General features: G+C 39.9%; 1 protein-coding gene across 4 annotated transcripts in view; it reads left to right on the top strand.

Annotated features, from left to right (window-relative positions):
- The first annotated feature begins 286 nt into the window (after positions 1–286).
- LAMA2 (laminin subunit alpha 2) overlaps positions 287–13377 on the top strand; it is a 379619-nt gene continuing 366528 nt past the window's right edge. For 3 of the 4 annotated variants that reach the window (XM_083831897.1, XM_083831896.1, XM_083831899.1), the window contains exon 1: positions 292–505. In XM_083831897.1, coding sequence (XP_083688023.1) covers positions 418–505 — 88 coding nt within the window. In that variant the 5' untranslated portion in view covers positions 292–417. Of the gene's footprint in view, positions 506–13377 lie in introns of all 4 variants that reach the window. The other variant, XM_083831898.1, reaches the window with a different exon arrangement.

Consider the following 13377-nt stretch of genomic DNA (forward strand, 5'->3'; position numbering starts at 1 on the left):
CACGGGACTGATGAGCGTCTTTTCACGCCCCCTCAGAGCCGTGACAGGAGGGTGGGCGCCGGGGCTGCGGGCGGCACCGGGAGCGGCCGTTAACGGCGGTTTAACGGCTCCGCGCGCGCTCAGCTCCTCAGCGTCCCCCGAGGCACGGCTCTGGGCGAAGGCCGTGGCGGGGCCGCGGAGCCTCCGGGGCGCGCAGAGCCGAGAGCTACTGCCGAGGGAGGGGGCAAGGGGCCGCCGCGGAGCCGCGTCCCGTCGCGGCGGGGCGGAGAGCGGCGGGGCGGGGTGGGGGGAGCAGGGGTGTGTCCTGCTCCCGGCCCGGGGCAGCGGGGGTCCCTGCCTCTGCCGGGCGGCGGCGGCTCGCTCGGCTCGCTGTCCCGCGGCGGGACGAGGCGGCAGCATCTGGACTGCTCGGGAGCGATGGCACGGCAAAGTTTGCTGCTGCCGCTGCTGCTCCTCGCTGCGCTCGGCAGCCGAGGCCAGCCGCCGCCACCGCCGCCGCAAAGAGGTACAGGGGAGCGGGGAGTGAGGCGAGAGAGAGCGCGAGCCCCGGCCGCGGGTCGTGAGGCGGGCGCGGCGTGTGGCGAGCAGCCCCCAGCCCGCAGGGCTCCTGAGGCGCGGGCCCGAGGGCTGCTGGTGGCGGGGCAGGAGGGGGCAGCCCTCCGCGGGCTCGGCCCCGCCACCTCACGGCCGCGGCGGGGCGGCAGGTGCGCGAGGGGCGCCGAGCCGCCCGGGGCGCCCCCCCAGCGCCGCTCGGGCACGGCGGTGCCGCCCTGTGCCCAGCCCTCCCCGCCTTGTGCCCGCCTCAGGGAAGGTGCTGAGTGAAACACCTGCGGGCTGCTCGGGCTGCCTTTAGGTCCGGCGGCGATTTGGTGCGCTCACAGAGCGTGTCAGGAGGTGTTAAAAGCTAACCACGAGTGGAGTGGGAGCTGGGTCCGTTCTATCCTGCGTTAGCAGTCAGCCTCTTACACATACAAACATCGCCCGTTGCACAGTGGTTAGGTGTGTTGACGCTAAGTTTTCTTTCTTTCTTTATTTTTTTGCTTGCTTTTTTAGTTATTGGTCTGTGAATGATCAAAAAAGGTGTAGAGGTACGGGAGAAGTGAATGTCGTCGAATTTACCAGTTTTCATAGGAAACTCTTAAAAACGCTCTTCAGCTTGCAGTATCCCTTCTACTGCCTGCATTTGGTGCCCTTTACATTTTTAGCCCTGCTAAATAGAATTCAGTAAGGAGATACCATGGGTGTGTTAAAATAAAACTGATTAAGGTCACTGGAATAGCGGCTATTTTCTAGTTGCCCTTGATGCCATGCTGTAAGCTGAACGCATTGGATTATGAATTTTTGGTCAGTTTAGGGTATACTCTACTTGTCTACTTTGGAAATATGATGGAGTGTCATTTAAGAGAAAAAAAAGTGTCTCAAGCTGCTGACTGCTTAATACTAATTTTACTTCGTCAGGATAAATGACATTTAATCAAGTATCTCTGTAGATGCTAGAGCAACCCAGGGATAAAATCCCTCCCAGATTTAGGCTGTGGTTGGTTGGATGATGAATTATTGGCAAACACTGAAGACTGAAATTTTAAAAGTAAAGCATTTAAGATATAGTAACTCATGCATTTTTCATATTTTTTTTTCCCCTTCTGGCTAATTCGTTTTTTCAGACAGAAAAATACTGATTTGGCATTTCTTTTAATATTCTCTCTGTCTCTCTCTCTCTCTCTCTCTCACACACACACACACTTTTGGAGAAAATGCTTTTCTAATGCAACTCTTTTTGTTTGTTTGTTGGTTGGTTTTGTTTTTGTTGTTTTAACCCCTGCAGTGAAGGAGTATGATCATTATTTTCCTTTTAAGTGAGAAGTGGGTGTCTTGAGCTTTCATCTGCTGCACCACTGGTGTTATAACTGAGTTCTGGTAATCCAGTGAGGAGCTCTGGGACTTTTATTGCAATGTTACTGCGATGATGGGACTTTTTAAATCTCACAGTTGAATTCAAGTGCTGGCCTGTCAATTTTTTAAAACATTTACTGTCTTGTAAATTTCTTTCTAAGATCTGTTAGAGCTGCTAGGAGGTGCTAGCACTATGTAGATATCACTGTCCTGCCCAGACAAAGACATACTGAACTCCTTTGTAATGCAGAAAGTTCAAAAAATGTGTCCTCACTGAGTCCTGGGGGAGATGTTACATGTACAAGAGTGTTACTAGACCCTTGGTTTATACCTTTAGGCTTACAGCTTTTGTTTTTCCAGTTTATAGTTACTTGGTAATATCCGTAACACTGGATGGTGTTACTCTACAATTATTAGCACCACTCAGATATCTGTGGAGAAAATTACGTAACAGAGCTGCAATGCTTTGAAAAACAGTGTTTGAGACATCACAATGAATTCCCATGTTGTTTTTTAGAACAGAACGAGAACATTTTGCACCTCAAACATGAGAACGATCTGTAATTCTTTTTTTTTTTAATTATTTTTTTTTTAAAGTTGGTAGGAGATTTATTGTGGTCAGAAACCTGGAGTTAATTTTAAGTTTTTTTTTTGTTTCAGCAACAGATGTTAGTCGTTCTTCTTTTGTATGAACACTAAGTAGTCATGTAGAATTTCTCATAAAATAGCAGTATCAGAACCAGGAGGGCATGTGCATTCCGTCACAGTGTTTCTTAAAGGTATGCGTAACTTATAGTTACAGCAAACTTATTGAAGCACTATATAATGTTCCTTTTAAAACTTAAACCTTGGTTCATCCTCTTTCCCACGGAATGTGAGAGAAACAAAATAGTAATAGTTTAAAAAGGAGTACCAAGTCTGCTTTGGATCTTGAAGAATCCATCCTTTTATTAAAAGAGCTATCATGGGAGAGAACTGAAACTATGTATCTGTGAAAGGTGAGATTGGTAGGGACGGGGCTAAATAACCCATACACTGCACCGTAACTTGATCTGTGGTCTCAGCTGCTGAGAGCAATGGAGATAGCGCATGACGTGCAGGTGTTCTTTCACATCTCAAAAATCTGAATGTAAGATGTGAAATTTCTCCCTTGAACGGGAAGGGGTGAACATCAACACTATGTTAGCAGAATATCACTGGTGCCAAGCAATGAATCGTGGCTGATTGGTCAGCATTTTTAAGTCTGCTTGTAGGTGTAGATTTTATAAATGAGTTTTCAGGGTGTAGTTCAAAATAGTAATATAGTACATTATATGTATACCCAATATAGTACATTATATGTATATGCTACTAAATATTTTTCATGTAAACTTTTGGTGATCTGGATATTAGATTTTGTTTATTTATTTATTTATTTATTAATGTGTGTATACCAGACAGATCTTGGTTGGTTCTAGAAACTCCACTAGGAGTACTGACTGCCACCTTGTCAATAAGACTTAACTGGCCCAAAATCTCGGTGCACTGCTGCCCTAAAAATACGTTGTGATTATTTGTAACTTTTTACTTTGAAATTGTTTTCCATACTGTTTCCTTACAATTTAATAACCAGTTGAGAAAGTGAAAGCAGAGTATATTAATATGGGGTTTAGATTTAGAATGTGAGAAAGGAAAATGCAGTAATAAAAATTCCAACTAAGGTATTGGAAACAGGTAGAATTGTCCATTCTGACTAGAAACGTAAATTTGTGTGTGTGTGTTTTGTTAACATGCTTTAACCTGAAATAATCACAGGCAAACTGGCAGAGGTAGGTCTTCTACAAGAATCTGTGAATTTCTCCAGGCAACAAACAAAACCATAATATGTACTTTATGTTAAAAATCCTTATTCTTCATTTTTGCTCTTACAACTTTTTTTTTTGCAGGCATCTTTCTTACTAGGCTTGAAGTACAAAGGTCAGAATGGTGGTTCTTTAACCTGTTCCAAAAACCCCCTTTAAAATAATACAGCGAACAATCATTTTTAATTAATTCAAGCTGGAGGAAGAAATTCACCCACGTATGTTCTACTTTCTTATCCAGCTACTTGGACTGACAGTTTTTGGAGATTATTGTAATTTGGAGTAAGAGGCCGCAATGAAATCCCTGGTGTAGCGATTTTTTTTTTCTTTTGGTTTGTCTGTCTTTCCTGAAGTCTAGACTCATTATATTTGTAGGTCAGGAACGGTAATAGGATGCAAATACATACAAATGTGAAACTGATTATCTCCTTTTCTTTCCCCACTTTCTTCTTAGACAGTAAGCCCCTAGTTATTGGATATTTTTTCTTTCTGAATGAGAGCTGTCTACAATATCTGAGTTCTTATGTCCCACACTAACAATAATATGGGCAACATCTTGCTTACAGATGTAAACTACAGACTAAAATATTTGCTGAACTTTATACTGAATCCATCCATGTCTTTGAAATAGGAAAGGGATTTCCTTGATGCCTGCCAGTAAAACTAGTTCATGAGTGGGCTCCTGCTGATGACTACATGTTATTTTGTATTGTACCAGCTACTGTGGTTGATGGCCAGTTCCTGGTTCCTCCTTCACTGCAGTTTTAATATTGTCCTTAATCCAAAAGTATAGGTGAGAGACAGAATGAAGAAAACGGCAATGATGTTTGGACCATTGACTTGTGTACCATGGGTAGAGATTAGACCTTTCTTCTTTTTTTTTTATTTTTAGGATTTATTTTTATTAGAAAAATGTCAGGATTTACAGAAAAAAGTAACTTGAATTATTGTGATTTTTGTCCTGAGGAATAACTAAAATCTCTCAGGATTGTTGAAAAAAGAAACAAAACAAAACAGTTGTTACTGCCCCTAATTTTTTCGGCAGTTTGGTCTTTGTTAGTCTCTATTTGGTCTCCGTAGCATCACAAGGGTTTTCCTAAGGCCGTGCTCCCTGCCAGATTCCTCTAGCAGACATTATATTTGAATCAGACCTTGTAATAACATTAGACTCTAAAGCAGCTGTAGCAGTATTATGCCAGGGAACTCTTGTGAAACCTCAGGAAGAATGATGAACATTCGCGCAGAGTGGATTATCCAAATACCATTGCAACGCCTTGTTCTGTCCCAACCGACATGTGCTTCTACTTCTTTCATAATTCTTGGATTTAAGGTGTAATAAAAAAGAAAATTACCAAATAGTGAACAAAGTATGATTTTTTAAAAATATTTTTATAGCTATATCAGTTTTTATGGCAAATGGGTATATCTTGTAATTCTTCGCTTATCTCAATGAGTGGGGGCAGTGTTTGAGGTCAGTTAGAAAGAAAAAGAAGAATTCTTCATCAGGAGAGTTAAGAGAATAGTTCTAACCATATTGTATTTTTCCCACTGCTATGGGAAAAGGAAGCAAAGCTGGGGGCTGGTAGTTAAACTGAGAGGTGCAAGAAAAAGAAATCAAAATCACTGCTTTTCTGCACATTTCTGGTGAGAGTGAGAGGTGATTTAGGATTTATTTGCTTTTCTACAGATACACCAGGTCCTCAGATGAACCCTGAGTAAGAATTTTAGATGGCGCTTTCACTTGGGCTGTCTTTAGGTTTTGCTGGAAGATGCTGAACACAGCACTGCATTCTTCTCTTCAAGCCATCTGCTCAATGGTCTGCCATCCTGTTGCACAGAAGTACTTGGATAATTTCTATTATAGGGAAATGAATCATACTTTAACTTACCTGGAGTGTATTCTTCACTACTATACAATTTGTTGAATAACTTTTAGGCTGGGAGAAGAAATGAATGATTATTTATTCATATCACTGTGCTTCTAAATACATATAATAAAATACTGAGGTTGCAGTGATAACTGTTTTGTGCATTTTCTAAACCTGGCTACAGTATTAGGGAATACAAGTAATCTGGATTCCTCTGAAAGCCAGAGAGCTCTACAAAATAAGAAGAAATCCATTCTTGGTAAAGAATGTGAAGTAACACAAATAAAACATACACGACTTTTGAATTTGATATTGGAAAACACCAGAATGTGTATTTGTGCAAATCTCAGAGCTGGTGATTTGAGTGTGATTCATTTGCACATCTGATTTAGTTGTATGAATTATGCATACGTTTTTTGTAGTGGCAACAAAAAAATGATTGCAGCATGTCAAAAATACACCAATAGTGAATAAAATAATTCCCATATACAGTCCATGGCATAAAACAGAATATGTTGCTCATTGCCTCTTGACATTGGTATAATTAGACAAAGATTTCTATTAATCATTCCTTTTCAAAGAAGAATGAGTCCTCACACAAAAAGGTTTTCTTTACCATGTAAAGAAAAAAAACACAAACGTGTGCACACACACATTCATTTAATTACAAATGTATTTTTTCGATATGCACACTGAATTCTGCTTTTGAGCATAGCATCTTTCTACAGCTGGGCACAGCCTTCTAAATGAATTGCATTTTACTAAGGCTGTGTGTTATGTGGGCTTAGGGGCTGTGTAAGTTGGATCAGCTTCTCCCTCCCTGTCAGTTTTGGTATGGTTATATAGTAAATATGGCAAATATTTTCTAAATTCAGAGTAGGTGGGAAGCTTTTATATGCATACCCTATAATCATTGATTATGCATGCAGCTGCAGTTTCCTCCCCCAGCTGCAGCTTTGACGTGGAGAATAAGGTGGTCATTTGCCAGCAAAATTAAAAGTTAAACACTTGTACTGGCTTTGTAGCTTATAGTTAACTAGAGGAGAAAATGTACTGAGCCTGCTTGCTGCATTGGTAGGAGTTATTTAATAGTGACTTTGAAGCTCATAGTTTAATTGGTGAAAATTTTTGTTGCATAGAAAAGTGATGAAAAAGCAATAATAATAATAACAGTCAAGAGCTTGAGTCACTTCCTAAGGAAATTGGATGCTATCTCAGAAGAAAAAGGTGGAACTGAAGTTGTTATAGAGTCATTTGTCTGTTCATGGAAGATAGCCTTATCCTTTGGTCAGTGTTGTTTCTTTTGTTGTTTCTCTTCCTGTTGTCCTTCTTAGATGATAATATCTAAAGGTATCAATGGACGCAGCTGTGTTCTAATGTAGTGGTTCTTCATGTTACTAACACATCTGTGGCTATTTGTACAATAATTTGCTTCTATTTAAAATACCTGTTTTTCCTAACATATCTGTTTAAAGCTTCAGGGGTTCAGAGGTGGTGACAAGTTCTTATGCAACTGTTTCACTGGTTTTATCTCCACCTGTTGTCCTTCATCTTGATTAAGTCTGGTAATATAACTCTAAACAGCAAAATTAGAGGTATGCCACTAAGAGAGAGATCAGTGCTTGATTTAGTATGTTATTTTTGATAGATGGTAAAACTGCATGTATAGTTCTTTTCACAGTGTTTCTATGCTTTTCGTTACCTATACCAAATCTATTTTAGAAGAGAGGGTGGCCTTTTCTTTCAAGAGTCATTTCTGGCTTTTAATTTGAACACATATCTTGCTGATATATATGCAGCTGATATATAAGTGCTCATCTTAAAAACATTGCTTGAGAAACAGAATGAGGATCTTTTTAAGGGGAAAAGTTTGGAGAGAGAAGACTATTTATGTCTGTCTGTAAGAATTAAAATAAAAATAGCTAGATATTCCGTGAGATGACTGCTAACAGACCAGGCTTTCTGCTTCAGAAATTAAACTTTGCTGGTATTAAGCCTTCTCATTGTATTCCAGGTTCTTTAGGATTAAAATAGAAGCACCGTATATTCAGAAGTTGATATGGTGCTGGACCACATGTAGAAAGTAGTTCAGGAATAAAATAGTGGTGACGAGCAAGCTGATGAAAGATGTAATGTAACTTCTGATTGTGATTAGCTTTATAGAGGACACAGATTATTAATGCCAAAAGGTTTTTGATCTATGCAGATACAGGACAGGAATGCTGATTTACTGAGGTGTAAACTATATATATATATAGGAGTATAGGATTTGTTGTTCACATGAATGTGGTTGTGGAGTCAGCTTAGGTATAGAGTCAGCTTGGTTAAGGCTGATGAGTGATATCAGTTCAGTAGCTCTAGGGGAATTTGGCATATATGAAAAGATGTAAAGAACTTGGTGTGAAAGTGCTGATAGAGTAAGGACGTTATATTTCAACCTATTTTTGAAATCAGCCTCCTTAGTGGGAAAATGGAAGCTGGCAAATATGGTTCTAATACTTAAAAAGGTCTCAAATGGTGATCTTGTAGCTATAATATTAGAACTGAAGACATTCATAGACACAAGAAAGAATAGAATTAGTGAATACATGGATAAATATGTTGTGATGGAGAGAGTCAAACTGTTTTTTTAAGGAAGAAATTGTATATTACATGGGTAAGTGTTCAAAGGATTTGTGTTAGACATACTAATAAGCGCTATGCTGTCATTATAGTATGTATACTTGGGCTTTCAAAAAAGCATTAGAGAATATCCCTGAGAATATTTTAAGTTGTAGAGAAATCAAGTGAAATGGGGGAACAATTAATGGAATTGGGGGAAAGTGAGTGTGTATTAAAGGATCAAAAATGGAAAAGGAATTAGAGATGGGTGTGTAGCAGAACACCTTGAAACTACCCAGTGCTTGCTGGACATGTCCAGGAAGCTGAGGTAATGCTGTACAGTGGTGCTTGCTGAGAAAGGTGAGGGGACAGTGGAACGAAAACAGGCCCTGCATGGGCTGAGATGTTCCTGCTCCTTTCCTTTCATTCTGCTCCCAGACCCTGTTGAGTTTTTCTCTCCTTATGATCTGGAGGGTAAGAAGGTTATGAGGGAAAAATACTGACACAAATATAATGTTGATTAGAATCAGTGAGACACTTATCAAGGCTAAGCAGTTCCAGCTTTCTCAGTCTCAACTTGTAGGACAAATGCTCCAAGCCAATAATCTTCTTTAGGACCCTTTGCTGGACTGGCTCCAAAATGTCCCTACCTCGTACTCAGCATTCGTGCACTTGGACACAGTACTCAAGAGGTGCTCTCACCAGTGCTGAGCAGAGCCTGCCTCAGCCTGCTGGTACCGCTCCTCACAATGCTGGCAAGAATGATGCTGGTCTTCGTTGCTATGAGGGTGCATTGCTGACTCTTGCTCCATTTATTAGCCACCGGGACCTGCAAAGTTGTTTTCCAACCAGTTGGCTCAGCTTGTGCTGTTTCCCAAAACATGAAAATTAAGATGCTTCTGATGAAGTGGCAACTTAAGCATACACTGACCCTGACTTCTTGAAGACAGCCTGCATAAATGGCAGGGAATTATTGCTGTGTATATCTCTTCTGCTTTTCCTTGGGCAGTGAATGCTAGCAACGGAGAGGATCCTAGGCTAGATGGACCTTGTTCAAACCTATTATGGTAACTTTTATGTTTTTTTATTTGTAGTTTAGACTAAAGTTAGCATATTGCTGACATAGGTAGAAGACCTGTGGGAATGGTGTTAGGACCCGTGGGAATGGTGTCAAGCTGCAACAGGGGAGGTTCAGGCTGGATGTCAGGAAGAGGTTCTTCACTGAGTGGTTTGTCGTGCCCTGGAACAGGCTTCCCAGAGATATAGTCATGGCACCAAGCCTGTCACAGTTTAAGAAGTGTTTGGACTGTGCACTTAGTCACATGGTCTGAATTTTTGGGTAGACCTGTGTGGAGCCAGGAGTTGGACTCGATGGTCCTTATGGGTCCCTTCCAACTTGGGATATTCTCTGGTTCTAAGACTGAAGGACAGCTTTTTAAAGATTTTGATGAGGTATATGCCTGGATGGGATGGAATTAATATTAAATTGAACTGATAGAGATGAACAATGGTGATAATGGAAGCTGTTCAGTAACTCGTTATAATACTAGTAGTGGTCTGCAGAACCTGTTCCCTTCAGTTAACATAAGAAGATGCAATATGCAGGTAAAGAGGATGCAGCCAGTTTCTTATGGCTCAGCTATTAAAGATCCAGTAATTAATAAATATTCTGCTTTATGTAACTGTTAGCTGCTATGAGTACTCAGGAATTCCAGTTCTACAGAAGATCATTTATATACCATCACTTTCCAGGAGAATCTCTTCATCTCCGTGTAAGATGGGATAACTTGTAGGCAGTCTTCTTCAAAGGTGATGAAGCTCCAATGTAGAGACTGCTTTTTATCTCCTACCTCAGTTCTGTGCATCTGTGAAACAAACCAGTGGCTCATTTTTTCATGCAAGAAATTCTCATTTGTCTCACTTTCCCTTCATTTTAGTTTTAAATATTTTCATAAGACTTTTGTCTGGAAATGTGAAAAATCACAGCACAGAAAATTCTACTGCACAAACACTTTCAGTAGGTTAGGAAAAGTAAGGCTGAAATGGCTTTGACATCAGTTGTTGCCTTAGCTTACTGGTAAATGCAAAGTAAAGACAACTGCTACTGTGACACGCATAATGTGAACAGTACCTATTACCCCTCTCCATCAGTTATTACCAGTCTGTATTTGTGTTTATATATTGCTGTTAAGAAAACAGGCAGTTTTCTTCCCAGTAACTGTTCCTCAGGTCATCAGCTGTGTGCAAAAGAAGCTAAATGGCCTGAGTAGCATATGCCTACGATTACTTGACATACCCCCAATGTCGAATGTGTCTTGAGCATTTATACTGCTCAGGTGCATGCCTTTGAATGTGGAGTGTGTAGGGCACTGTTCTAGACTCTTCTTGTCCCACAAAGTAGAGCTATTTCTAGGAATTAGAGTAGATTTTTGCAACATGGTATGAAAATATTTCCAATTAATTAAAAATACACTGATGAGTTAATCCATTAATTGACACAAGTACCTCTGTAAAAAAAAAAAAAAGTTCCCAAATGAGTCACCATTAAGACATCTAGAATAAGTTGAAATTGCTCAATCTGCTTCACAAATTTGAGTAATTATTAAATTTCATGTTAAGAAGTCATTATATTCTACAAAACAGACCTTTAAATCATTTCTAGATTTAGTGTAAAAATGTAGTATCTGTCTACAGTATGATAAAGCCTGGACAATTGTTTTCTAGAAGTGACACAATTTATTTATTCCATGCTAAACCAAAACCACAGAGAGTCCAAGGAAATAATTTTCCCTCATTCACTACCTGGCTTTCATTTATGGCTGTTAGTTGAAATATCTGAGTAAAAATACCTGATACCATGTGATGTGTACTCAGCTTAGTGAGAAAGTTAGGTTTGTTTGAAGTTACAGCAAAATTCTTACTGCCTTCCTCGAGGCAAGAATTTAATTCCTGGTCTTTATGAAAGGAGTATACAAGCCAGTACACAACATTTTGTTCTGTCTTAATGTTCTGCTGAACATATGTGTGCGTAAGCCATTTATTTCTATTATGACTGGAAGAACAAGAGGACCCAGAGGGTCCCAGAGCTGTCAGAATGAATAGCTAAGCTGAAGCATTAGCTGTAGTTGAAAACTAGTGACTGAGTCCCAAGGGAAAGTGATTAAGAAGTGTTCTTTCCTGTTTAAATGAGACTTTGTTTCTATCTTTGTGTCAGCTCCCTTGACTTCATAGTGTACCTAAACAGTGAACAAAGACAATTAGATTTTAGGATAAACTTATTTTCAAAATGGCATGAGATGGGAGGCTCTTTAAAAGGACACACACAGATCCATAGTGATCTTTGTTAGGAATTAAATGTTTCCGTGTCCAAGCTGAAATCTTTTCATTGTATCTGCTGGGTAGAAGAAACAGCTCTTCTGAATCTGTGAGAATCAAAGCAATGAATAGCATGTCATCAGATGGTATTTCCAGAATCCCACTCTTGTGTTTCATGAACGTTCATTACTCCTACACATCTGCTTTTGAGTATATGTGTGTTTTATGAAGCACTTGACCAATGGTAGTTTCAAACAGGCATTTAATTCTTTATGTATATTTGTTGTAATTTTTACCAGTGCAATAAAACTTCAGTAATGGATTCAGCCTTTATTTAATAAAGTGTCTTAAGAAATAAGCTCAAAGCTCAAAGTTTTTTTTGTTGTTGTTTTTTTCTTTTTTTTTTAGGAGTATTTTGTTCCATTTTTATTAACAAAGCTTATTGTGTGGCAACTTATTTTTGATTTTAAGCTGGATTTAATGTGTAAGAGTAAACAGATTTTAAAATATGATGGTTCTCAGTGTTAGTTTCCACTAGGGAATATAATTAGCATGACAGAAAATGAATGTATTTGTTTTGAAGAATCTACTTCTTTTTTAAGCAAACACACATTTTTTTCTTCTTGAATCTTTGCAGCTTTTATTCTAAAACAAATTCTGAAGTTTTTAACTGGTTGTTGTTAGTGGATGTTTTATCTTACTCAATTTTTTCTCTATTTTCTTATCTCAATTTTTGTACCCAGTGTGCTGTACCATACAGTGGAGGATTTTGGTTTCATCACAATATGTGTTCCTCTGCCAACATACATAATACAACATACATAATGTTTAGAATTACTGTATATGACTAAGCTGCATTAAAATTCCAACTGAAGTAATTTTCTAGGAATTTCAGACTTTGGGAACAGTTTTGAGATAATCAGTAATTTAGTAATGTTAGACTATGGATATATCTGAGCTACAGACCAGGTAGTTTAAAGCAGACAGATTGGCTGCTAGACATGGCGTAGTTGTGGCAAAATAGACTGATGGACTCTAAGCAGAAACAGGTAGGGAGATTTTAGTGATTCTGCCATACTTTGTTCTTTGAAATACTACTTAAAACAGCATTCCTGATTAGAGATGGGGAGGGTGTTTCCCACCTTACAAGAAGCCTATTGTGTTCCAGTATTGTTGTTACTCTTGCATCCCCTTTCTCTGTGGAATGTCTCTGCACAGCTTTCATTACCAGAAATATCTGTCTAGAGTAGATGTGTACTTGGAAGGTAAGCTTGCTTTCCAAATTCATAGATGAAACTTGTGCTCTAATATTTAGGTAAGTGCATCATGCTTCTGATATAATGGGTCTATAATGGAATACATAATTAATTTTGTAATTCTATTAATGTTATTAAATCTAGTAGGTTCAATACTTATGCTCACATACCCAGTACTCTGAGCTGGTGGAAGGGGATGGGGAGCAGGATGTGGCCCTCACAATCCACGAGGAAATGGTTGGTGGCCTGCTACAGCACTTAGATGTACGCAAGTAGATGGGGCCGGATGGGATCCACCCGAGGGTACTGCGAGAACTGGCAGAAGAGCTGGCCAAGCCGCTTTCCATCATTTATCAGCAGTCCTGGCTATCGGGGGAGGTCCCAGTCGACTGGCGGCTAGCAAACGTGATGCCCATCTACAAGAAGGGCTGGAAGGTTGACCCGGGAAACTATAGGCCTGTTAGTTTGACCTCAGTGCCAGGGAAGCTCATGGAGCAGATGATCTTGAGTGTCATCATGCAGCACTTGCAGGGCAAGCAGGCGATCTGGCCCAGTCAGCATGGGTTTATGAAAGGCAGGTCCTGCTTGACGAACCTGATCTCC

Source organism: Anser anser (genome assembly GCF_964211835.1).
Source record: "Anser anser genome assembly, chromosome: 3".
In the NCBI taxonomy this organism is placed as follows: Eukaryota; Metazoa; Chordata; class Aves; order Anseriformes; family Anatidae; genus Anser; species Anser anser.